Source organism: Elgaria multicarinata, chromosome 3 (genome assembly GCF_023053635.1).
Source record: "Elgaria multicarinata webbii isolate HBS135686 ecotype San Diego chromosome 3, rElgMul1.1.pri, whole genome shotgun sequence".
Lineage (NCBI taxonomy): Eukaryota > Metazoa > Chordata > Lepidosauria > Squamata > Anguidae > Elgaria > Elgaria multicarinata.
This window is the reverse complement of record NC_086173.1, coordinates 149,789,475-149,816,666: the sequence shown is the minus strand read 5'-3', so window position 1 is coordinate 149,816,666 and position 27,192 is coordinate 149,789,475. Positions and strand designations below refer to the sequence as shown.

Below are 27,192 nucleotides of genomic sequence, written 5' to 3'. Positions count from 1 at the left end.
TAGTACTGGGGACATGGTATTGTTCCCCTGACCAAAATCCTCAGGGTGATCTTGAGATGGAAAATGCTGAAACGTGAGGTTTTGGCCTACAGATCCCATCAAGCCCTAGCAAGTATAGTCAGTGGAGAGAAATCATGGGAGTTGTAGGCCTAAACATCTGAAGGGTCACAAGTTGCCCATCCCCCTGCCCATGCTCATTAAGACTGCCTCTCTTGGCCTGTCTCTCCTTCTGCTTCAGAAAATGCACTGGATAGGGAAAGTGATGGTTCTTCTCACAGTTCAGCATTTCATTCTGACTCCTGAATTAACCCAGAAATAAGGACGGATGCTCTCCCCGCAAAATGAGCCTGGAAAGAAACTGAAGATCAAGTCATCCGTATCAGCGTCCACAAATTTCACACTGCCCTTTTCACAGTCCAGGTACACGCGGATCTTCCTGAGGTCACTTCTCACAGCCAAAGGAGTCCACCCGGGGGAAGTAAAAGCCCAGAACTGCGAAGATGTGTAGGTGACACTCACTGGCTTCCCCACGGCCCAGATCCCCTCGTTAGGATAGTGATTGATTTTCCCCTTCCTCGTGACAGACTCTCGCGCAACTCCCACGGCCCACATTGCCTCCACGGCCTTGATTGTAGACCAGGTTTCCCATATCCTCCCCTCTACCTCCACCTCCCACCAGTGTTCTCCGGAAGTAAATCTCTCACGGCCCAGCACGGAGCACATTTTGTTAAATCTCTCTGGGTTGTCGGGCAGGTCATGCCCTATGCCTTCCCATTTCACACCCTTCCAGTCTTCAGAGAGAACAAGATCCGGGTGTGCCGTGTCTGGATCCAGAGTCACGTTCGCTGCTGGACGGAGAAAGGAAAGGGAGCAGGTTAGTGACCCACATCAGAGAAATGATCAACGTGAGCTGCTGGAGGAAGTCACTCATGAAACCTGCTCCTTCCAGGCTTCAACTGAGATGAGTCACTTCTCGCTCCATTTGGCTAGTTCGTTTCCCAAACTTGAGCAGGTGTACCTCATAGAATCATAGAATAGCAGAGTTGGAAGGGGCCTACAAGGCCATCGAGTCCAACCCCCTTGATTTACTTGATTTACCAGGTCAAGAGAGAAAACAACAGCTTTAAAGGACAGACCTTGCTCAGTGCAAATCTTTACTCACTGTTTTGGGCTTCAAGAATCAATGTATGGATTAGTGGTTCCTGAAACTTCTCTCAAGCCAGACAACACAAATATGGCATTAAAGAACACATTTTTATTGCTCAAAAAGTCTAAGAGAATAAAAAGCTTTAGCTAAGATGATCAGATCACAAACCATCTTAATTACACACAAAATATTTTACTAAAATTATAATGAAAATAGTAGCAAGCATACCGTTAACATAGTAAAGCCAAGGTTGCTCTCAGTAGAACAGTCCATATCAAAGTTTCATGTTTACCTCAATGGGGGGCACGGGGGTGAAGCTAGCCTTAAGCACGCATGGCGGCTTTCTCGTTCTCCCAGGATTACTCTCCCAAATTAATCAGACCCCGGTCTTTTATAACCCCCATGATGTCAATGACCTCATCCTTAGTTTCGGATCTGGTCATGCCACGATTCCCATATTGTGCCACTGATGCTAGTAACACCCAGACAGAGGCATCCTTGCTAAGTTACGCTACGTGCTGCTTCCAGCACTTTACCGACCCATTTGTGACAGCCTTCCTTCGTTTCCACAAACATATTCCATTACTCATAATTATCTCACAACGCACACACACAGAACTAGTCATACCTACAAGATGATGATGATATTATTATTATTATTATTATTATTATTATTATTATTATTAGTCAGTTGAGGAAGGCTTCTCGAAACAGAGATGTTTCCAGGAGGCACCACAAGCAGCCTAGTGTTGGCCCTGCCTGACCTCCAGGGGCAGGGAGTTCCACAGAGAAGGAGCCACCAAACTGCAAGCTCTTCTCCTACTGGACTCCCATTAGGCCACACGTCCACGTGGAACCACCAGGAGCATGCCCACCGACGACCTCAGGGTTCGGGCAGGATAAGGGAGAGGGCGCTCTCTCAGGTATCCTGGTCCCAAGTGGTTTAGGGCTCTGTTTAGAGCTAGTACTGAAACCTTAAACCTGGCCTGGTAGCCAATAGGTAGCCAGTGCAATTCCCTCAGCAAAGGAATTGCTGTTAGAGCAGTACAACAATGGAATCAGTTATCTAGGGAGGTCATGGGCTCTCCCACACTAGAGGCCTTCAAGAGGTGGCTGGACAACCATCTGTCAGGAATGCTTTAAGGTGGATTCACGTATTGAGCAGGGGGTTGGACTCGATGTCCTTATTGGCCCCTTCCAACTCTACTGTTCTATGATTCTATGAATTATTTGCTGAAAAGTTTCTACCCGTGACAATGCATATTCCACTACACAATGAAATGGGGTCAGGAGTTCCAAGAGAAAAGCAGAAGAACAGAGGGTGAGGACTGCCCCCCCTCACGGGATGGGCCCACTCAGGCCTCTCCCTCCCCCGTTCCATGCACCTCTTCCAGGTGTGCCATCACTGCGCTTTGCTTGCCCACTGGCGAGTGAACAAGGAAGGAGCTACAGCCTCCAGAAGGGAGACTGCAACAGGTGAATGAAGAGGGTGGGCTGCCTCTCCTAACTCATCATTTCTGTGCAGAGGAGGGCCAGAAGGCCAGTGCTGGCTGGGTGCAGCTGCCGCCCTTCCCTCCAGGTAATTATATCTGTGAAGAACCACCGCTGATCGCCTCACCCAGGCGAGGACATGAATGGCAGGTTTGGTTCCCTAAAATCTCTTCTCTAACTTTGGTTAGCCCAGCCGTGCATTTAAACACTAGCCCAGTCGCCATCAGGATTCCATGCCAGGTTAGCGGACAGGCTGGGGGAGGAAGGATGTAGTGCTCCATCCTTCCTCTATGCCCAAACCCAGCAGGCTTCTGAAGGAGGGAAGCCCTCCCAGTCCTGGTGCTCTGAATGCAGGAGGTTGCTGCAGCAGAACGAAGGGAGCTTTTTGTGTCCCATTTCTGCCAGCCTCCAGCAGTCTCTAGTAACTTCTTTGGGTTTATTTACAAGGCCCATGTGGTGGAATGGTTAGAGTGTTGGCCTAGGACTCGGGAGATCCGGGTTCTAATCCCCACTCAGCCATGGAAGCTCACTGGGTGACTTTGAGTCAGACATTGACTCTCAGCCGAATCTACCTCACAGGGTTGTTGTTGTGAGGATAAAATAGAGAGAACTGTGTAAGCCTCCTTAGGCTCCTTGCAAGATGGGAAGAGGTGGAATATATTATTATTATTATTATTATTATTATTATTATTATTATTATTATTATTATTATTATTATGGCTGGATTAGCCCAGTTACTGTATTGAGTTTTATGTAAGCCTGGAGTGGACGACTTGTGGCCTCCCAGATGTTTTAGCCTACAGTGCCCATCAATCCTCACCATTAGCCATGCTGCCTAGGACTGATGGGACTTGTAGGCCAACATATCTAGAGAGCCACAAGTTAAAAAAAAGAAAAGAAAAAGGACTTTGCCAGAAAATGGAAGTCTTGAACCATCTGCCCAAATGTAACCTGTAACTGCTGCGGATTTTATCCTGGTTGTGCTTTTATGTTGTATTTTATATCATGTTTTTATACTGTTAGTTTTATACTTTGAATGGTTTTAATTTTTGTGAACCGCCCAGGGAGCTTCGGCTCCTGGGCGGTATAAAAATGCAACAAATAAATAAATAAATAAATAACCTGGGTAAATATTTGAGTGAGGAGCTGCTTTTGAGCTTCCATCAAGATTCTGAGCAGATATTTACCTTTGTGCAGAACCTGCTCCAGAAACACTGTGATGGAGAGAAGGAAAGCATGAGGTCAGGCAGCCCTGTGTATTTCTATACATTTCCTTTTTGAAAACAAAACCCGCCCGACCACTTACGCAGAATGCATAACAGGGAATGGCTGATACTTGATCAGACTCTTTGCCCATTTAGCCAAATATTGGCCTCATCTTCACCAAGCAGGATATTGCAGTATAAAAGCAGTTTATAAAAGGCAGGAGCCACACTACTGCTTTATAGAGGCATTGAAGTGCACTGACAACTGTTGGGGCCCATTGACACACACCATATACCGCTTTCATAGTGCTACATCCTGCTTGGGGTAGATGAGGCCATTGCCTCCTCTGACTTGCAGAGCTCTTTCCTATGACCTGCTCCTTAATCCTTTGAACTGGAAAGACCACAAATTGAACCTGGGATATTTTGCATGCTCTGCTTGCGAGTGATGCCCTCTGTGCATTATGAAGATTTGACTTCTAATTAAGGTTATAATGGATGAATTAATTAATTGGGGGCGGGGCGGTGTCCTGGATATGATATCTAAGGGTTAGGTAATCCTCAGCCCTGTATCAAGCACCACCTCCCATTAAATAAATCCCTTTCTTATTCATCTGAGAAAATTACCTGCATCCAGCGCTTTTTCCAGAGTCTCTGTTGAGGAAAGGATGACAAATTTGGTCAGGCCATCATAGTCAGACAATGTGATATTACAGGTAGAATTCCCCATTGGAAGGTGTGGTTAGGCATGACGGTGGGAGTGCCATGATTGGCTCTCTCTCTCTCTCTCTCTCTCTCTCTCTCTCTCTCTCTCTCTCTCTCGTGTGTGTGTGTGTGTGTGTGTTTTAAAAGAAGAATGCTCATGCTGGTCAGAAACTTCCACACACACTTTCATGGGTCTATTTGTCCCCTGTGAAAGAGGGGTGCATTATTGAATGCTTTAGGTTGTGTGTGTGTGTGTGTGTGTGTGTGTGAATTGACAACTACAAAGAGGGAGGCCCATCTTGCATAAGGCCCAACCAAAATCTGGAGCCAACGCTGGGGGTCAGAGCATGTGATGTCATGGGTGGGCTCATGGAGGTGAAGTCCTCTGCCTCCATCATGCAACTGGCCCTATGCAGTGAAGCCTAACCTCTGCAAAGGGCTGTGGTCACTGTGAAAAATAGGCCAGTCGTAGAAATTAGAGTTGGGGATGACGGGTGTGTTGTGGTGAGGATATTCTTTTCCATAGCTCGGAAATGGGCAGCGTAATTGAGAGTCTTGTGAACTGGTGGAGTCTTTATTAACACATTCCCATCAGAAGGAGGGTGCATACTGTAGCACTTCTGGCTGTGTTTGTTGGATCTAACTTCTTACCAGGGGAAGGAAGGGTGCAGGTGCAGGTGATGCTGTCACTGCTAGCAATGTCAGAGGAATGCGGTTTGGGGGTGGAGCCCAACAATTTCCCACCAGTTTGGCATCCTGGACACCAGCTTGCAGATCTCTGAGCTGGCTCAACTCGTCACACATTTGAGCGGGTGGGGGAGGAATCCCAATTTGCACAAATTGGGATTTGTGTGAATTTGCAGCTGGGAATATTTACAGAAGTCATAAAAGGTCCTTTACGCTTGCAATTTCAGCAAATTGCACTATTTGTGGCCCTGAATGTGCGCAAATCTTGATTTCTTTAATTATTCCCAACTATGAATTTGAGCCAATCATGGCTTGTGGGGGGAAAAGAAAGAACGATGTAAGCTCTTGCCAGGCACCTGCGAATCATCTGGTGATGCGCCCCGCATGCCCGCAAGGGTCAGGCAACTAGTGAGAGTCCAGCGAGCACAGTGTGAACCAGAGGCCGGGGAGTTCGCCCACCTCTACGCCCAATTGACGGACGCTCCTTGCAATCAACCAAGAAATGATTTGTATCCATTCCCCACTTTCAGCTCTCCCCAATACCTCTACATTTCTCCATGGCATTTTCTAGAGCATTGTTTTTCTGCAAGTACAATCTGAGTCTCTCGTCCAGCCCAGGGGATGAGTCCAGCCCATGGCTCACTTGTTCCTTCTCACACCTGGAAGGGAAGGTGGTTAAACGTAAGGCACAGTCTAAGGGTATTGCCCATTGCACCCCAATATGATAGACCGAGCACTTTCGTGAGAGTAGAAATTGCTCTTGGATCATTGCCTGTCCTTTCAAGGATAGAGCTCTGTTCTTGTCCTCACAAAAAGCCCAGGGCAGCTAACAATCCATATAAAATTAATGCAACACATGGACACCACTAAAATCATATCTCTAAAATTACAAATGCACAATGAAATACAATAAACCATCGCTAAAATACCAGAAAACAGATAAAACAATTGCCCATACCATCAAAGTCTATACAAATAAATTTCTTTAATGGGCACTTGAAAGACAGCAGCATGGGGAACAGCCAAATCTCTACCAGCAGGGGGTTTCATAGTAGGGTGTCACCACCACCAAGAAGGCTCTGCCACAAGCGGTGGCTCTACAGGCCACATTCCTCAAGGACATCAAAAGCAAAGCCTCCAAAGCCAATCCTAAAACTCTTGGTAGGTTGGTACCAGGACTTGAGACATTTCGAGCTTTGTACACTAGTACTAACAGTAGAGGCTGGTGACTCTGATTTTGGTGGGGCCCTGAAGCCAGAACTTCAAAGCAGCTATCCAAGGCACTGAACCTATTTTGGGGATAGAGTTAAGCACCTTGGATAGCTCCTTTACCATTTTGGCTGGTTCTGAATAAGACCCAGAATGGATTTACAACCCCACCGAAACCTGAGCCACCATCCTCCACTGAGTACTTGAAACGGGCCCAGTGGCTCACAGGCAGCCAGTGCAGAGAGTTCAAAGCTGGTGCAACATGCTCACATCTCGTTGCCTCTGTCAGCACATGGGCAGTGGCATTCTACGTGAGCTGCAAATTCTAGACCGTCTCCAAGGGAAGTCCAACACAGAGAACATTTCAGTAGTCCATTGATGAGGGAAGGCATTTCATTTCTGATGACGCAGCAATACTGGTGGCTAAATCTTTGTTTTTATTCTCTCTCTCAAAATCTGAAAGGTGTCTGACCCTAAGGATAATAATGTCAGGACCTTTGATATTATCTCCTAGAAGAAAACTGATTCTAAAGTGTGTATGGGTCCAGGACAGTCTTCAACCCTGTTTTGCAGAAGTGTGTGTTTTGCGAAGACTGTTGAGGCTTTCCCACATTCTCCAGATGTGTTGCACTGCAACTCCCATCATGCCCAGCCAGCAGGGCCAGTGGCAATGTCTAACACATCTGGAGGGCCCCAGGTGGAGCAGGCTGGCATATGAAACAGAAAAGGAAGCAACAGAACACCACATACCTGTTCAACATGTTTCTGATATCCTGGAAGAAAGGAAGAAAAAATCCAAGTGAGTATGAGCTGCACTCCACACAGACAGAATGCGCACTGGTATTTGTGGGTTTTTTTTTTGGTATTCCCTTTGTGGATTCATTTCCCTTTCTACCGCGAAGCCATGCTGTCAACACTGACTGGCAGCGACTCTCCAGGGTTTCAGGCAGGATTCCTTCCTTGCGCTACCTTGAGTTGCCGGGGTTTGAACATGGGACTTTCTGCATGCAAAGCAGGTGGACTTAGGAACATAGGAGCTGCTTTATACTGAGGGAGTATACCTTGGTCCATTTAGAGAAATATTGTCGACACTGACTGGCAGCGTCTTTCCAGGGTTTCAGGCAGGAATTTTTCCAGCCCTACATGGACATGCTGGGAATTGAACCTGGGACCTTGTGCATCCAAAGCAGGTGCTCTGCTGGTGAGCTACAGTCCCAGACTGATCCTAGCATCACCGCTAAGATCCTTCCCTCTCCATCAGGCCAGGGCCAAGGCAGGTTGTCGGCTACTGCCGCTCCCCCCTCCCAATCTAAGCGTCTGCCCACCACCAGCTAGCTTACTTTTCCTGGTGCATCGGATATGCGTGCCTGCCTCAGCAGTGCGCTGCCCTTGCTTCCATCTTCAGGAGCCGTGTGGCGCCTGCATATCTGGCAAAGTATTGCGAGAGATCCCGGGTTGTCCAGGACTTCTTGTGATACTTTGCCCAACCTCATGCTGGTGCTGCGTGGCTGCGAAAGCAGCTTACAAGTAGTGTGATGGCGAGTATCTGCACCAAAAAAAGCAAGCTGGCTGGCAACTAGGCAGACGGGGACGGCCTGGTTGGGAGGTGCACGAGTGGGGCGCACATGCGCATGGGCGGGAGGCGAGGCAGGAGGTGTGTCGGCGAGCGAGCAGCTGCTTCTTGGTCTTGCTGGCTGTTTGCATGGCCGGTCATGCTAGCAACCAGCAGGACCAAGAAGTGGCTGACCCTTTGGAGGGGGAGAGCACTGCTTTTCCATGTTCTGACGCTTGCTGAGCCCGCTTCCTCCTGCTTCATGGTCGGGCCGGCCCTGCCCTCTATTCCCATGGACATGGAAAGGGGTCCTTGACAAGACTCACGTGCAGAAATTCACTCGTTGACTGCTGGCACTTCTCCTCCATCTCTGCTATCAGATGACTCAGCTGGGAAATCCCCTCCGAGAGACTGCTAAGGTTTTCCTCCTGCCTCTTCTCTATTTCTTTCTCCAGATCAAGCAGCTGGGCTAGCCGGACGCGCTCTTTTTCCTCAAGAAACTTATGCAGTTGTTCAAAGGCAGACTTGACCTTCTGCTGCTCTTCTCCTAGCAGTTCCTGGGGATGGAGGTGCGATAGAAAATTTGTTGAAGGGGCCGATGTAGACTAAGAGGATCGATGAAAACAAGGGCACTAGAGGCTCATGGCTGAAACAATGAATGAATTCGGCATATGAGGCCTGTTTCTGTCTGGCAGACATCGTGCAGGGTGTTTCCCACAGGTTCTTGGAGCCAAACTGCATGTGATGTTAAATGCATTGCTTGGCATAACATCTCTGTGTGTGTGTGTGTGTGTGTGTGTGTGTGTGTGTGTGTGTGATTGTTTTTTAAATTGCAATAGCAGCCACTGTGAACCTTGATCAAGGATTGCAACCATGGCTTGCAAAGCCTCTGTTCGGAGAACACAATTGTCAATGGTGGGTTAATAGTCAACTCCATGGTTGTTTATCGAGGGGGTGCTCCCCACATAATAGGATTATAAACAACCATGGTGTGGATTAAGGCCAGCGTTGAATTGACTATGGCCAGATCTACACCAAGCAGGATACAGCATTATGAAAGCGGTATGAAAGCGGTATATGGTATGTGTCTTATGGGCCTCCACTGTCACTGCTCAACCCTCATCCCTCAATTGTGAGCCACAGCAATGAACGCCTACCAGGCATTCCTGGCTTCTCAGCTCTTCAGCTGCTTTCTGATTCACAAGGTTTTCTTTTTCTTTCTCCAGAGACTTCATCTGGGGTTGGATTTTGTCCTGTAGAAATAGAAAAAAGGGGTTGCTCGAGCACAAAGTAGGCAATCTGGGGTGCTCCAGATGCTTTGGTTTACAACTGCCATCAGCCCCAGCTAGTATAGCTAATGGTGAGGGATTATGGGAGTTGTAGGCCAAAACATCTGGAGGGCCACAAAGTGCCCAGCCCTGTTAATCTACAGGAATTTGGGATCTTTCCAGATGTCTGGAAAGGGGCGGCGGCTTCTTCCGCCGAGCCCTCTGACCTGGGTGGCTCTTTCGCCGGCAGCAGCAGGCCGGCGGAGAGGTGGGTGGCGGCAGCGGTGGCAAGGACGTGGCCGGATTCCCCAGCGAAGGCGCCGAGCCCGGAAACTTTTCGCCCCATCCCCATGAGGGGCGATGCGGGGCCTCCTCCTCCTCCTCCCCCTCCTCCTCCTCCTCCTCCTCCTCCTCTGGCCAGGATAGGGCAGGATCTACATGATGAGTTTCGGGTCGCACTACAGGCGCACGCAAGCGCCTTCATGACGATGTGTAGATCCCCTCATAGTTTCACATTCCAGCAGACATTGCGAAGTCCAGTTTCCACATTGGAATTTCCAGCAGGAGCGGCCTACAGCTTGAGATACTCCAGAACCCTAGCTGAGTTTTGAGCCTGCCCCCTTTCTCTCTGGCTCTAAAAACTGCCATTTTTGCACACAGACAGCTTGATAATGAAAGCAAAAAAAAACCCAAGCATAACCTAATGGGATTGGAGCTGGCCAAAGAAGAAAGAGATCTTGGGATTGTGGTGGACACAGCTCAATGAAAATGTCCACGCAGTGTGCAGCCACTGTAAAGAAGGCAAACTCCATGCTAGGCATGATAAGAAAAGGAATTGAGAATAAAACGGCCAATATCATACTGCCCATATACAAATTTATGGTGCGACCACACTTAGAATGCTGTGTACAGTTCTGGTCACCACACCTAAAAAAAGTATATTGTAGAGCTGGAAAAAGTGCAGAAAAGGGCAGCTAAAACAATTAAGGGCCTGGAGCATCTCCCCTATGAGGGAAGGTTACATCAGCTGGGATTGTTTAGCTTGGAAAAAAAAGGAGGCTAAGGGGAGACAGGATAGAGGTGTACAAAATTATGTATGGTGCGGAGACTATTGATAGGGAGACATTTTTCTCCCTCTCTCAAATACTAGAACCTGGAGTCATCCCATGAAGCTGATGGTGGAAGATCCAGGACAAATAAAAGGAAGTACTTCTTCACACAGTGCATAGTTAAATTATGGAACTCACTAGGGGTTGGATAAATCCCTGGAGGCAAGGGCTATCAATGGCTACTAGCCCTGATGGTTGTGTGCTATCTCCAGTATTCGAGGTGATAAGCCTGAGTGCACCAGTTGCTGGGAAACATGGGCGGGAGGGTGCTGTTGCACCATGGCCTGCCTTGTTCATCCCTGGCCGATGGCTGGTTGGCCACTGTGTGAACAGAGTGCTGGACTAGATGGACCCTTGGTCTGATCCAGCAGGGCTCTTCTTATTTTCTTATGATAAGCTCTTTCCCAGAGGAAGCACGAGACAGCTACGGGAAGAAAGACATGTCCTCTTCTCGTAAGTGACACTTCCCTTCCAGAACAGTCTCTGGACCTTTCCAAGACATTCTACACTAAGTAGGACATAACACTTTGAAAGCAGTTTGAAAACGGTATATGGAATGTGTCCTGGGCCCCAACAGATGTCAATACTGTTATAAACCATTATTATTATTATTATTATTATTATTATTATTATTATTATTATTAATTTTTATTAATTTCTCACCTTTTCCCCAGAACTGGGACTCAAGGCGGTTTACAAAGCAATATAAAGCAGTAGTGTAAATCCTGCCTTTGTGTGCCATCTATTGAGAGCGACTGGCCAATCTCCTCAACAAATCAGTGAATCTTCCTCGACCCTGGGATATCCCCGTTTTGATCTCTTAAGCACTTCTGCTTACTACTGTCAAAGAATCAAAGGATTTGGAAGGGACCTCAAAAGGTCATCCAAATCAACCCCCTATCTTATAACAATATTCCAGGCTGTATCCAGTTCCAATAATTCACTAAGTCACTCCTGCCTAATACCCGAGGAAGGAAAAGATTGGGCCAGCGTCATTAAAGAATACCACACTCTTCAACTGACTCCTCCTTGGTCACAGAGAAAGATGTCTGCCTGAAACTCTGGGGAGCATCTGCCAGTCAGTATCGATAATACCATGCTACAGTATACTGAACTCAGTATAAAGAAGCATCTTGTTTCCACATGTCACCCCATAATCACCAGTGGCCAAACCCCCCATTGTCCCCAGTTTTGCTACCCAATTTTCTCTCAACGCATATACCCCCCCCCAAAAAAGTATATACACAACAAAAAAACTGTCATCAACCTCCCCCAATGCAGCCACCCTCCCCCAGATGAGTTGTACTACAAACCCTATCACCCCCAGTCAGCAGGGGACTGAGAGTGATGGGAATTGTAGTACAACCTATCAGGAGGGAAAGCTGCCCTATGAGATTGAATCTGCACAGATCCTTCCCAAAAGCATTTCTCGCCCTCTTCCAACCCGATGATGCCCTACCTTGAACTCTTGGACCACCTCTTCCACCGGAACGATGTCGTGACCCTTGTGCTCCTTGGATCTGTCACACACCGTGCAGATAGGGGCTTGATCGTCCTTGCAGAAGAGCTTCAGGGGCTCCTGGTGCCTCTCACACACCCTCTTGACCTCTTCTTTTTTCTCCTCCTGGAGTTTCCTGACCAGCTCGACAAGATTTGCCAGCTGCCAGTTCGGCCTGAAGTTGCTTTGCTGAAAAGGTTTTCTGCACTGCGGGCAAGAACCTTCTGCATCCGACTCCCTAAAGTATTGGGCCAGGCAGTCCCGGCAGTAATTGTGCCCGCAGTCTAGAATCACAGGATCCTCAAAACGCTCCAGGCAGATGGGACAAGTTGTTTCTTCGCAGAGCCCCTTGATGGGATCCGCAGCTGCCATGTCTCCCTAGTGCAGGGTAAAAAGCCTTACTTTCACTTCTGATCATCAACGGAGAAGCGGGGATTTCTCTGGCTGGAACTTCCTCTCGACTTGGTGAGTGTCGTCACAGAGAAGGAAGCAATAGTGGAAAAACATAAAAAGCAGAACAAACAAAACCAGACAGCATGATCGTGCAGGGGTAATGATAATACGCTGTTTTTATAAGGATACTGTGTTTTTATGCTTTTGATGTTTTTAAACTTTGTATATTTGTTTTAATGTTTACAGTTTTTAACTTTTGTAAACCGCCCAGAGAGCTTCGGCTATGGGGCGGTATCTAAATGCAATAAATAAATAACTAAATATTAATATTAATAATAATAATATAATTATTTCTTACCCGCTTCTCCCTTTGGATCGAGGCGGGGAACGTTAGTACAACAATACAATACAAATCAAATATAAAATTAATTAAAAAGCATACAAAACCATTACAATATCAAAAAACAGCCAACATATCTTGGAATTATTGGTTTAAAATTAATCTGGGTAGGCCTGCTGGAAGAGGTTAGTCTTTACAGCTGTCTTAAACTCGGAGAGACAGGTAAGTTGATGAATCTCCTCCGGCAGGCCATTCCACAGTCTGGGAGCGGCAGAAGAGAAGGTCCTCTGGGTAACAGTTGTCAGCCTAGTTTTGGATGACTGAAATAAGTTCTCCCCACAGGACCGGAGTGTGTGGGTTGGATTGTAGGGGAGAAGGCGATCCCGCAGGTAACCTGGACCCAAACCATGTAGAGCTTTAAAAGTAATGACCAACACTTTGTACTTCGCTTGGAAACTAATTGGCAGCCAATGGAGTGATTTTAAAATTGGGATAATATGGTCACACTGACCCTTTTGAGGGTGGGGTGGGGAAAAGATTGCAGATTTAGGATTGAATTGTGCTCGATTACTCCCCTCTTCTTTTGCTTTAAGAAGGGAATGGCCCTAGTTCAGTGCCCACTGCCAGGAGAAAAAGGGAGAAAAGGATATCCCTTTGCTTCCCCACACATTCCTTTGCCCCTCTTCAACCTATAGCAGAATATGCATTGAAGCCGGTAGAATTGATAAGGATTTATTGTATCTTATAGGTGTGACTAGTTCTGTATGTATGTGTTGTGAGATAATTATGAGTAATAGAACGTATTCTTAGAAATGAAGGAAGGCTGCCATGAATGGGTGCTGGTAGCAGCATGTAGCTTAACTTAGCAGGGATACTGGTATCAGTGGCAGACCTGGTTACATTGAGAAAAATGGGTATAGTGGTATGACCAGGTCCAAAACTAAGGATGCCATTGAAATCGTGGGAGTTATAAAAGGGTAGGGTTTGATTACTTTGGGAGAGAGATCCTGGGACAATGAGAAACTGGCTATATGTACTTAGTCTGGCTTTGCCCACTATGCCTTCCATTTAGGTAAATATAGGGTGACCATATGCAAAGGAGGACAGGGCTCCTGCATCTTTAACAGTTGTATTGAAAAGGGAATTTCAGCAGGTGTCATTTTTATGCATGCAGCCCCTGGTGAAATCCCCCCTTCATCACAACAGTTAAAGCTGCAGGAGCCCTGTCCTCGGTTTCATATGGATATAAACCTTTGATATTGACTAGGTTTTACTATATATTCTATATGCTTGCTATTATTTTCATTGTGATTATAATTTGTGTGCATTTAGGAATGTTTGTGAACTGCCTCCTCTTAGATAAAGCTTATTATTGTCTTAGACTGTTTGAGCAATAAAGAATGAGAGATGTTAGCCATATGCTTTTATTCTTGAAGCCCCAAACACTTGGTAAAAATTTGCAAATCTATCACCGAGTGGGGTCCGTCCTTTAAAGCCGTTGAAGTCTCTATTGATCTGGTGAATCTCAGGTACGCCCGTTCAAGTTTGGGAAACAAGCTAGTTAGATGGAGCGAGAAGCAGTTACTCGTCACAAACCCCTTATCTTTAATTGATACTGAAAGTGGGAGAAGCACCTGAGCATCTGTGTATTGTGTGTGTTGTGTGAAGCATAACACACACAGCTTCTCCCAACACGGTACCTTCCAAATGTGTTGGAAGGTACCATGTTGCCCTCTTTTGTATCTGATTCCTCTGGGCAGGGCTCCTGCATCTTTAACTGTTGTGATGAAGAGGGAATTTCACCAGGTGCTGCATTCATACAAATGACACCTGAAATTCCCTTTTCTATACAACTGTTAAAGATATAGGAGCTCAGTCATCCTTTCCATATCAGCACCCTATACAAGGTGACTGAGTTTTTAACACCCACACCCACACCCCTCCTCACAACTGCTTATAGCACTACAAAGCTCTATGTACCTTCATAGCCCATTGGGCCAAGAGGCTGCAGAATGCTTCATGCTGCTAGAAGTGATTGTGAGGCTTTAAAAGGAAAAGGTTTAAAGAGGGGAACCTTCCGCCACCTCATAATATTAAATAAGGTAAGTGGCAAACCCCTGCCCCCCCCCAATCACTGAAATCCACCTGCGTGCCTCTCCCCACCAAAAACAGCTGGAAACTATCCCGATTTGGGGGTGGGGAATGAATGGACTTGTGTACTGAAAATTGCTGCTCACTTTCACATCTCCCAAAGGGTCAGGACACAACATCTCAAAAGAAAAGGCTGCTTACATATATGGTGTACCACTGTCCCCATGTGTTGCAAAACAAGTATGTTTCCACCATTATCAACTGGCATTTTCTGTACACGGGCCTTGTTCAGACACCTTCATGTGTGTTGACTTGTCTCTAGTGAGGGAAGAGCCACCAAGTGCTCTCACCGTGTAGTAAAAGTACCCCTGTGGGAACATGGAAGTGGAGACGATGGAGCATATCCTTCTGCCCTGTAGCTTTTATAATCAGGCCCGCCATCTTATGATCACCCCATTGTTGAGTAAACTGTCCAGAAGTTCAGACAAATTTTATGTTAAGTTTCTGTTGGAAGATAAGTCCTCAAGAATAACTTTGGCTGTTGCTAAATTTCTTACAGTGGCGGCCAGGATTAGAGCTCTCTATGTATTAGACATAAGTTGATAATAGTTCTAACTGTATGATTTCATGTTTGATTCTTGTTCTTTGTTTTTTTCATGGATCTATGGATCGCAATAAAGAAGTATGTACTAAAAGTAAGACATGACCTCTCCTATCCTATGAATGCCACCCTGTCACATTACTTCGCAGAATGCGGGTGGAGAAGATTGACACAGATCCACTCCTCACCCCTGTGAATGGACTGATGCTCATATACGTAAGTGTCTGAAGCAACTCCAACACATCAGGTTTCAATTGTTCCCAAACATAGAACCACACGTAAGGAGTAATAATAATAAAAAAACACCCACCATTGCAAATAAATACTTTCACGTGCCACAGCACTCACAGGTGTAGAATTTGGGGGGTGCATTCTGACAAATTTGGGGGAGGTGTGAAAGAGTTCAACTCACTTTGGGGACAGAAGAGGGTGCTTAGGGGAGCTCATCACAGTAGGAACAGTAGCACCTCTGTTAATTCTTTCTCCCTTTTATTGATGGTATAACAAAACTCCTCTCTGGTAGGAACCAGACCCAGGCCCGGTGCTGCCATATAAGCAACTCAGGCGGCCGTCTAGAGCGCCAAGCAAACGAGGGCGCCGAACAGCGTACCCGGAAGCTGCTCTCCTAGAGCGGCTTCCGGGTGTGTTGTTCCAAAGCCGCCGCCCCAGCCTCCGCCCAACCCCAGCGTCCTGGCTCCTTCGAAGCCAGGATGCTGGGGTTGGAGGCGGAGGCTTCAGTACGGTGCGCCAGGAAGCCACTTCCAGGCACGCCGCTTCAAAGCCTCTGCCCCGCCCCCCAACCCCAGCATCCTGGCTTCAAAGCCGGGAGCGGGAGGGCGCGGGCAGTGAGTGGGCGAGCAAGGGGGGAGCCATAGCGGTGAGCGAGCGAGTGGGGGCAGCAGGCGAGCGATGGGGGGAGCCGGAGCGGCGAGCAGGCGGGGGCGGCGAGCGGGCGAGTGGGCAGGCGAGTGAGGAGGTGGTGAGTGAGCGAGCGGGGCGGCAGCTTCAGAACGCACCTGCCTAGGGCACAATATAGTCTGGCGCCGGCCCTGACCAGACCTTTTGGAATGCCACACTGCTAATGTCATTCCGGAGATGTTTGTTTGTGTGTGTGTAGAATTTGGAGCTGTGCTGCCAGAAGCTTCTTCTTTTTTTGACATGACAAGAAGCTGCTGGCATCATGATAAGTGCACAACCTTCCCGTGTCTTCCAAGTGAGGCCCATAAAATCCCCCCATTTGGATCATCGTAGCCCTAATAGATTCTTTGTAATCTTGACCCTTTGTTTATAGGCCTTTCAAGCATGGCGGTCTTTGGCCCTCAACTGGGTGGATGGTTTCGCATGATCGCAGGGTGGTTAATAAGCTATGGTGGCTTGCTGGTTGCGTGCCAGCCCAGTTAACATAATTACTCTTGCTGGATAATTACCCTCGTTATGACAGTGACATGTTAGGGTGGGTAACAAACCGTTCAACAAACTTCAGAACCCTATAACACCCCATGGGTTCTGGGTAGTTTGTTAACCACACCAACCAGCCATCCTCACCTGGTTCGAACACCACAAAAAGCCATGCCCAGTGTGGGTAATTCTGTAAATTGGGCAGTATGTGTGTATGTGGTTAGCAAGCCCCTGTGGCTTATTTACTACCCTGCAATCACGTGAATGTGGTTAGTGAGTTGCTAGGCATACAAATTTATCTGAGATGGGTTTGGTGATTTATGTATCAGCTCCTGTTACAAAGGAACCAGTGTTTCCTGTTAAGTAGTGGGAAACAGTGCTTTTCCAATGCAGTCCCTAGCGAGATGGGGCATCCATTGTGTGTGTGTGTGTGTGTGTGTCCTTGTATCGGAAACTTGCCAGTTCCTCCACAGTCTATTCACTTGCTCTCTGTTGCAGAGGATCTCTCTGGACGTGGGTATTGTGCAAGCCTTTTATTTTGCACTCAATATGACCCTGACTACTTGGCTACACTGGGAAAGTCCCAGAGCCACTGGCAGTCTGTTCAGCGACAACAACACTGCACATGATGGGCCTATAGTCTGACTCAGCTTTCTATATCCCTACTTGGCAGGAGATTGTACTTTTAGACACATACCACAGTTTGGAATGGTCATATACAGAAATGCTGATCATTCCCTTCAGGACAGCAATGCTCTGTCCCCACAGCAGACATGTGGGCAGGTGGGGTGGAGAAGACAAGGAAGGAAATCTAAAGCAGGATGTGGGGAGAGAACCAGAGATATTGAGCATCATTGGATGAGCGTTTTTAGCACGCTCGTTACTGGCCACTCACGGACATTTATGGCTCCTTTTGATGATGCTGTCCACTTCCTGTGCATCTCCTGCTCGTTTTCTCATTTTCAGTCACAACCCCCCCCCCCTTTTAATTAAACTCTTCGGCGGTTGCGCTATAATGTTTGTAGGGGAAATTGTTATCCCTCTCTTTGGCACACTTTCAGTATTGGCATACCATGCTGAGATGTGCTAGAACACAGGATAACACTTTTAAGATAAAGCCTTGTTAAGTAACATCTTGGTACTTGCTGGCCAATGCCTTGGAATGTGCTGACGCACTGACTCAAGAGCCACAGAATACAATACAGTATTGAAGACACTATGCTGTGATCACGTATTTCCTTAACCCTTATATGGTATATTCATGCTGAACACACACTAACCAACACCTCTTGTGCACCCCCTGTGCACGAGGCAATCATGCATTTAACATGCTGTACTTAACAACCAATCATAGCTTGTATACAAGAAATGTAACCACTTAGTTCTTAATAAAAACCAAGCCGGGGCCGCCTGTTTGGGATGCCTCCCCTTCATGCAGTTGGACTCCTTGCCATTTATTCACTTCATCTGGTGACCCCGACGTGATCGGATCCAGGAAACCCCCTGCTCATCGGCTGGAATAGCCTTGGCGCCACTCAGCGTTCCTACGCTCCCTTATCGTGAGTATGGGGGGGGAATTGTCAGCTCCGCAGAAGCTTCATGCACAAGAGCTACATAAAATTTTAAAAGAGCAAGGTTGTACAACTGTATCCCTCAGTCATGTAAGTGACCTAGTAAATGAAATAGGGTTGCAATGCCCTTGGTATCCCGAGGCAGGGACACTTCAGCTCACAGATTGGGTGAAAATAGGTACACACCTATACACTGAACCACGAGCTCCCATACAGCACTTGTTGCTGTGGCAGCGATGCAAAGATGCGCTGGAGAAGGTAGGAACCGAGGCATCCTCCAGCTCATTATCTTTTATCGCTCCCATTTCTCAAACATCACTCCCATATCCCCAGTTAGTGCCTCCTGCATCAGCTTCACAGCTGAGAGGAGAAGAAGCAAATAGTGAAGTGTTGCCAAAACTTAGCAAAGTCCGTGAGGCTTTTGAAGAGGAAAAGAGGAAAAGAACACTAACCTCAGATGAGCTGTTTGAGGGTCTTAACAACTTTCCTTCAGCTTATCCTATAACCTCACATCAAAATGACCAAGGACAGGTAGTTGTCAATTGGACATCATTGCCTTATTCAGTACTTAGAGAATTGAATAAAGCTATTCAAGAGACAGGCATACGCTCTACTTATGCCCAAGGCATGGTGGAGAGTATTGGCAATGGATACACTATGCTTCCTCAGGATTGGAAAGATTTATTTCGCATGATCCTAAGTCCAGCCCAATATGTAGTTTGGGACAGTGAATACAGAAAAGAGTCGCTCCATATAGCCCTAAGCTCTAATGGAGTGATTACAGCAGAGCAGTTGTATGGCAGTGGACAGTTTGCAGAGATAGAGGCACAGGCGCAACTACCTATGCCTACCTTTCAGGCCATTAACCGCTGCATCCTAAAAGCATTTCAAAGGGTGCCAGTGTCTGGAAAACCCTCAAAATCCTTTACTATCACACGCCAAGGACCTAGTGAGCCTTACCATCAATTTATAGACAGGTTAAAAGAAGCCTTACAGAGACAAATTGACAATGAAGAAGCAAAAGCAGAATTAATGAAGAAATTAGCCTATGAGAACGCCAATGCAGATTGCCGTAAAGTTTTGCAATCTGTTATTGCTCGGCAAACTTATGAGTTGGCTGACATGATCCAGGCTTGCGCAGATGTTGGGACTCAGATACACCAAATGGCCATGTTAGCTGGAGCCCTCCAAAAAGGCAATAAGCCACGTGGCAATTGCTTTAATTGTAAAAAGCCAGGTCATTTTAAGAACCAATGTCGTGCTCCTGGAGGAGGTGCTCATAAAAAGGGAGGAGGAGACAAAAAGAAGCCATCTAAACCCTGCCCTAAATGTAGAAAAGGGTATCACTGGGCAAACCAGTGTAGAAATATAGTGAACCAAGAAGCAGGAAACCAAGAAGCGAGAAACTAATTAACGAGCCTACACCTAGCCCAGGAAATAAGGGTGCTTCATCATCCATGCCTGCAATTGCATTTAAAACACCTACTGCTACCAGCAGAAATGCAGGCATAGATTTAAGTAACACTGAAGATAAAGAAATCACTTTACCTGGAGAAGTCATTCTTATGCCCTCTCAACTCCAGGGCCCCTTACCAAATCAAACTATTGGGCTTATTTTACCACGATCTGATGCCAGTAAACAAGGCATCCAAATTGTGCCAGGAGTTATTGATTCAAACTATCAAGGCATAATCTATGTTCAAATGTGGAGCCATCTCCCTATGAAATTAAGAATTGGAGATGCATGGGCACAACTCATCTTAATCCCTTGTGTATTGCCAGCAAGAAAAGAAAATTGTCAACACACTGAAGGATTTGGATCTACTGACCAAATCCACCCTCAAATAGCAGCAGTACTACAACACATTCAGACTGAAAAACCCAAGCGGTAGTACCAGTTAAATAGTAGATCATTTGAGGGAATTCTAGATTCAGGAGCTGATGTTTCTGTAATTTCAGAGCATCTTTGGCCTACAGAGTGGCCTACGGAACCAGCACCTGCAGTTTGGGGCGTGGGCGGACCCCAAGTTTCCAAGCAAAGTACACACTGGATTAATGTGACTGCACCTGGAAGTCATCGCACAGCTCAAATCAAACCAGTAATTTTAGAAGTACATGTCAATTTGTGGGGTCGTGACCTACTTTCACAGTTTAACACCACTTTGCAGATAGATGACTAATCATACTGCTCTACCCCTCGTCTGGAAACAGACTGAACCCGTATGGGTAGAACAATGGCCATTGCCCAAAGAAAAATTGTTAGCTTTAAAAGAGTTAGTGAAGATTCAATTATGTGAACAACATATTGAACCTTCAACCAGCCCATATAATACCCCTGTCTTCGTAATTAAGAAGAAATCAGGCAAATTTAGGCTTTTGCATGACCTCAGGGCCATAAACAGAATAATTGAACCAATGGGTCCACTACAATGTGGAACGCCAAATCCCAATTTGATCCCATTTGATTATCAAATGATAGTGATTGATTTAAAGGATTGTTTCTTCACAATTCCTTTGCAACCTCAAGACAGAAAATATTTTGCCTTCACTGTTCCAGTAGAAAATAACTCTGAACCCACTGATCGGTTCCAATGGAAAGTTCTTCCTCAAAGAATGCTCAATAGCCCCACCTTGTGTCAATATTATGTAGCACAAGCCTTAAAACCTTTCAGAAATAAATATCCTCAAGCTATTGTATACCATTATATAGATGACATTCTTTTGGCTGGAATATCCCTCCCAGAAGAATGGGAGAGAGATTTGATATAACTCTTAATCATTATAGCTTGCAGATAGCTCCTGAAAAGGTGCAAAAGCACGAGCCCTTTAACTATTTAGGACATAAGATAATGCAAACTTATTCCACTCCAGTAACTCCCAAGCTCCATCTACCAGAATCCCCTTCTTATGTACAACTTCAGCAGATATTAAGAGCTATTAATTGGCTCAGACCTTACTGCAAGCTCACAACTGATGAACTTTCACCTTTGTTTGCCGCCCTAAAACAAGGCAAACACCCAGCTGATAAAATTTCTTTAACCACTAATCAATTGCAAGTTTTGTCTTTAGTCAATGAACGTTTAAAAGAAATTTGGGTAGATCGCCAAGTGTTAGATCAACCTTGTCAAGTTCTTATACTTACAAGGTTAAGTCAACCATATGCAGTTATTACACAGACACGCATTGAAACCTGTGACACTCAGTTCAGGAGTAGATCTTGCAACACTAAGACCTACAATCGTCACACACACATACTTGAATGGCTGTATCTCAGTCATAGCCCTAGCTGTACCATCTCTACAAAACCAATTATGTATGCCAATCTGATTATTAAAGCTCGAGAGCGTACAAGAGCACTTTTAGCCCAAGATCCAGAAACTCTGATAGTTCCCATGCCTCTTCAGATGTGGGAACGATCAGTGTCATTTTCTGAAGAATTGCAAGCTGCCTTAGCAGGCTTTGTAGGACAAGTTACATATCATATTCCTTCTGATCCTCGACTGCAATGTTTAAGTCAATTGTCTGTTAAAATCAAGCCTTTACAAAATGACTTCCCTATTAAAGAAGCCCTTACTGTTTACACTGATAGAAGCCCAAAGAGAAGAGTAGTAGCCTGGAAACAGGAAGATCAGTGGAGAACCATGTTCACACTGCCCCAGAAATCACCTCAAAGAGCTGAACTAGCTGCAGTTATTTTAGCCTTCCGCACATTTCCTCAAGCACTAAACCTAATAACAGACAGTTTATATGTTAACAATGTAGTACGTGGACTTCCAGGAAGTTATGTAACCCCAGTCATAGATAAGAACCTTTTGGGTCTCTTTATAACCTTGCAGACTCTGTTGGCTCACCGCACCAATGAATATTTTATTGCTCACATCCGTAGTCATCAACCCTTCCCCGGAGAGATCTCCACTAGTAATCAAGTGGCTGATCAATCCCTTCGAGCTCTAGCTGTGCAAAAACTAACTCCATGGGAAAGCCATGCGTTTCATCATCAAAATGCTAAAGCTTTAGTAAAACAGTTTCAGCTGCCATTAGATCAGGCACGCGCCATTATCCAATCATGCCCTCAGTGCACAAGGGTACATTCAGCCCCTGATATAGGTGTCAATCCTCGTGGCACAGTTGCCAATGAGCTATGGCAAATAGATGTTACGCATTTTAGTCCTTTCACTCCATGGAAATACCTTCATGTGTCAGTTGACACTTACTCAAGATATATTTGGGTCACATGTCAAAAAAGAGAAAAAACAAAACATGTTATTAATCATTGCATTAAAAGTTTTTCAGTAATGGGAATACCTTCTGCCTTAAAAACAGATAATGGACCTGCTTATTGCAGTACTTCTTTTGCACAGTTTTGTGAAACCTGGCAGGTTACACATACTTTTGGCATTCCATATAATTCCACTGGTCAAGCTATTGTGGAACGCACCAACCGCACCTTGAAAGAGCATTTACACAAACAAAAACAAAAAGCAGGGATCCCCATTGGTTTGGGCTCCCGCCAGGAATGGCTGGCAAAAGTGTTGTTCACTATTAACCATTTGAATGTTCTCCTACCAACTAATACTACCCGATTACAACAACATTTCCAAATGCATACCCCTCTGCCGCAGCCGCTGGTCACGTACCGGCAGCTACCTAATCCTGTCTAGCACGGCCCTGTCCCCTTGATCACTTGGGGTCGAGGTTATGCTGCTGTGCTTACTCCAACAGGACCAGTGTGGATTCCAGCACGGTGTGTGAAACCCTGGAAAGAGCATGTCGTGGCATCAAGGATTGACCAACCCGATTCCAGAATTCTCCCTACAACTTCAGGAGGACCCCCTGAAAGCACGTGGCAGGGTGCCCGTCCAAAAACATAAACCAACATGGGGAGAGATAAAGGCGTTATCTTTCCAAGCTCAAAAATTATTGGAGCAACAGCACGTTGATCCAACTCCAGAGAATTTTCTAGTTGCTACATTTGCTTGCTTAAATGCTAATTCTTTGCTGACAATAATTCTGTTATTTAGCTGTATAACTTGTCCAGTTATAAGCACTCCACTACATGATAGAATGCAGTACAATGTATGGATAAAGTTAGCAAAAATAGTAAACACCACTGATTTCTGTCTTACTGATGCTCCAGATATGCATAGATTACTTAGTACATGTCTCATTCCCATATGCAAAGCTCCTGGTTCTCTTGGTAATGTTACTGGGTTGAGTAAATTTCTGAACTTTAGTGAAATTCATTATCATACTATGGCCCAATGGGGAATTGCTACATACCAGTTGCCCCAAGATGCTATACAGTTATACACCCCATATGTTGTAAACCACAAGAATAACACATGTGCTAGAATGGTAAATTGCTCTATTCACCGTCCACTAAAAGGTTGTTTGTCCCCAGGGCCTTCTTTGTGGAATTGTTCAAAGATAGAAAATGTAACAAGTAACTATGGACACATTATATTGCCAATTGGATGGTTTTTCACATGTGGGTCTCGTACTTATAATTATGTACCAGCTAATATAACATTAACACAATGTTGTCTTAGTCGCTTGACAGTGTTTCTACCACCCCGACCTACTAAAAGCACTCGACAGAAAAGAGAGACTGAGACTATGAATGCAGTTTGTGATGGAAATGTTACTGTTTTAAGTCCAGCAGAATATATCTCCCTGGCTATGAGCCTTGTCGGGGTTCCTGGATTGGCTGTGGGAAATGCCAAACAACTTGGGCATCTGGCATGTTTACTAGCAAAGACAATTAATAGTACTTCCATTGCTATTGGACTTTTGATTCAAGAACAACAAGATTTACGCCATGCTATACTGGACAATCGAGCTGCAATAGACTTTTTGTTGTTACAAAGACATCTTGGCTGCGAAGCTGTAGAAAATATGTGCTGTTTCAATCTCACAGACAATAGTAACCAAATTCAACACCAACTGGACTTACTTAAAAAATATGCACATGCAGTTAAACAAGATATTGCACCTGAATGGTGGAAGTTTTTGTGGTCCTGGTTTCCAACAGGATTGTTCAAAACTATATTTCAATATGCTGTATTGATTGTATTTTTATTAATCACCTTCTGCTGTTTCATACAATGTATCCCAGGATTACTGTCATGGTGTGTTCCCTCTTGCCGTCCCAAGGCTTCAAAACCAAGCAAACGCCAAATTTATTATGCTTACAAGGCTTTACAATTAAAAGAATAAAAGGGGAGATGTAGGGGAAATTGTTATCCCTCTCTTTGGCACACTTTCAGTATTGGCATACCATGCTGAGATGTGCTAGAACACAGGATAACACTTTTAAGATAAAGCCTTGCTAAGTAACATCTTGGTACTTGCTGGCCAATGCCTTGGAATGTGCTGACGCACTGACTCAAGAGCCACAGAATACAATACAGTATTGAAGACACTATGCTGTGATCACGTATTTCCTTAACCCTTATATGGTATATTCATGCTGAACACACACTAACCAACACCTCTTGTGCACCCCCTGTGCACGAGGCAATCATGCATTTAACATGCTGTACTTAACAACCAATCATAGCTTGTATACAAGAAATGTAACCACTTAGTTCTTAATAAAAACCAAGCCGGGGCCGCCTGTTTGGGATGCCTCCCCTTCATGCAGTTGGACTCCTTGCCATTTATTCACTTCAATGTTTACTGTTTTTAACTTTTGTAAACCGCCCAGAGAGCTTCAGCTATGGGGCGGTACATAAATTAGGGTGACCCTATGAAAAGGAGGAAAAGGCTCCTGTATCTTTAACAGTTGTATTGAAAAGGAAATTTCGGCAGGTGTCATTTGTATATATGGGGAACCTGGGGAAATTTCCTCTTCATCACAACAGTTACAGCTGCAGGTGCCCTGCCCTCTTTTCAATCTGGTCACTCTAGTACAGCTCCTGCACCTTTAACTGTTGTGATGAAGAGGAAAATTTCACCAGGTTCTCCATATATACAAATGACACCTGCTGAAGTGCCCTTTTCAATGCAACTGTTAAAGATACAGGAGCCCTGTCCTCCTTTTCATAGGGTCACCCTAATATAAATGCAATAAATAAATAAAATTAATATAAATAAAATGCCCACTAGAGGGCGCTGCCCGCATTGAAATCTACAGGCCACGGGGTCGCTGGTCTCTTCTCTGTGAAAAGTGCTCATTTCAAACACAGAAGAGAATCAGAAAGAGAGCCCGAAACAGTGATCTCCACCTCAACCCTGTCTGATGATTCTCCTTATACTGCATTAAAGAACTAGCATTGTTTACAAAAAGATAGTAACACATTCAAGAAAAAAAACTTTTATCAATGCTGGGATAACATGTTTACAGGGAGGAAAGTCTTTTCTAAGTAAAGATAGTTGGGAACATAAAACACACCCACACCCACCCAAGAACTGATTTCACAGATGATAATTTCTCTCCATTCCTTTTCATAGCTTGGCTTCTGTGCTTGTCTAATTCCTCCTCCTCCTCCCCTGGCTACCTTTTGGTCACTTCTATTCCTCTCTTCTTCTTTGAGATTTGCTCTCCCACAGAATGTTCAAACATTTTTGTATGTTAGTTAGACACAACAACCACTTCTAGTTTCTGATTTAGAATCATCCACATGTTGGGCAAGAGTTATGGAAATTAGCAGAATCAATGTAAACGGCAAAGCAAACAGGGTTTACAGACTTCCTTTCATTTCAGTGCTTTGGGGGAGAAACCTTTCCCACCCACCCCCACCCCAAAAAGGGTAAAAGAATAAGCTAGATTGGAAAAACTTTTTGGGGAAAGGAATCTTTCTTTCTTTCTTAGCAGTTTCCTGCGTCTTTAAAAGACTCAATGACCCCGTTCAGAAGACACCTTAAACCATGGCTTTCACCACAGTGGTTAAGCCAGAAAGCCAGGCCGTGTTCAGAAGACACCCACAGCTATAACCACAGTGAATAAAGCAGAAAGCCTTATTCACTGTGGTTAAAGCCATCATTTAAGGTGTCTTCTGAATGAGGCCAATGTAGCCCAAATCCAACAGCTGTACGGGTGGGGACTATCTGTTGAATTTAACCTTGACATGCAACCTTTAAAGCGGGAGTGGGCAACAGTGGGAGATTCGGGGGAGGGTGGCATTTTGACCTCCCCTTAGAGCCCCTGCAAACTGTACTTCCTGTGGTCACTGAAACAATTAAAATAAAATGGAAAAGAATGGAGTCCACAGGGGCTAAAGAGCACAAAAAGAGTTAATTCTAGCTTGCACCTTTGGGTGCTCTGTAGCCCCTACAGATGCAATTTTTATAATCTCAAATTCAGGGGGCTTTGTTGGCTGAGCCGGGTGGGGGCTGTTGCCCACTGTTGCTTTGAACACCAGTGAAAATGTTTTTTTCTAACCCGATGTAGTTTTTACAGTTTTGAGGAGAGGGTGTGATTATTTTATAACACAACAGAAAGAAAGGAGGTTCTAACCCCCTCTGTTTTATTCAAGCTTTTACATTGCTTGTGCTTATTTCCACCATTTTTGCTTCACAGATTTTAAGAGCCAGCAACATGTGATGTTATTAATTATGTGACTGGCCCTTGTGTGTTTAATTTGATTTGCGGTGGGAACAAATAGCCCCTCTCCAAGAGCAAAAGTTATCTAGACCAGAACCATGATGTGGGCAGAACTTTTGTACCTATTGTGGTCCCAGTCTGGATTCTCCCCTCCCCCACCACACAGCCACTATTTAGTAAATAACCAAGTATGCAAGGGTCTGTCACATGCTTCAACATCGTGTCCACTGTTGTCTTAAAATCTGCAACTGGGAACCAGAAGTGCTGCTGAAAACAGTGCTCAGTGAAGCCTCTTGCCTTGCTCTCATGCAGCTGGAGAGAAACTACCATAGGGCCACCTGCTTTTCAGGGGTGTGGAAATGATGGAGCAAGGCCTTAAGAG

General features: G+C 45.4%; 1 protein-coding gene across 1 annotated transcript; it reads right to left on the bottom strand.

The window, feature by feature from the left end:
- Nucleotides 1–277: 277 nt before the first annotated feature.
- Nucleotides 278–12,243, bottom strand: LOC134395517 (zinc finger protein RFP-like). The gene is made up of 6 exons (XM_063121683.1): nt 11,833–12,243; nt 9,154–9,249; nt 8,323–8,553; nt 7,195–7,217; nt 5,779–5,894; nt 278–848 (listed from the first exon to the last, which is right to left on the bottom strand). The coding sequence occupies exons 1-6, from the start codon at nt 12,241–12,243 to the stop codon at nt 280–282; spliced, it is 1,446 nt and encodes a 481-aa protein (XP_062977753.1). The 3' UTR covers nt 278–279.
- Nucleotides 12,244–27,192: the final 14,949 nt, after the last annotated feature.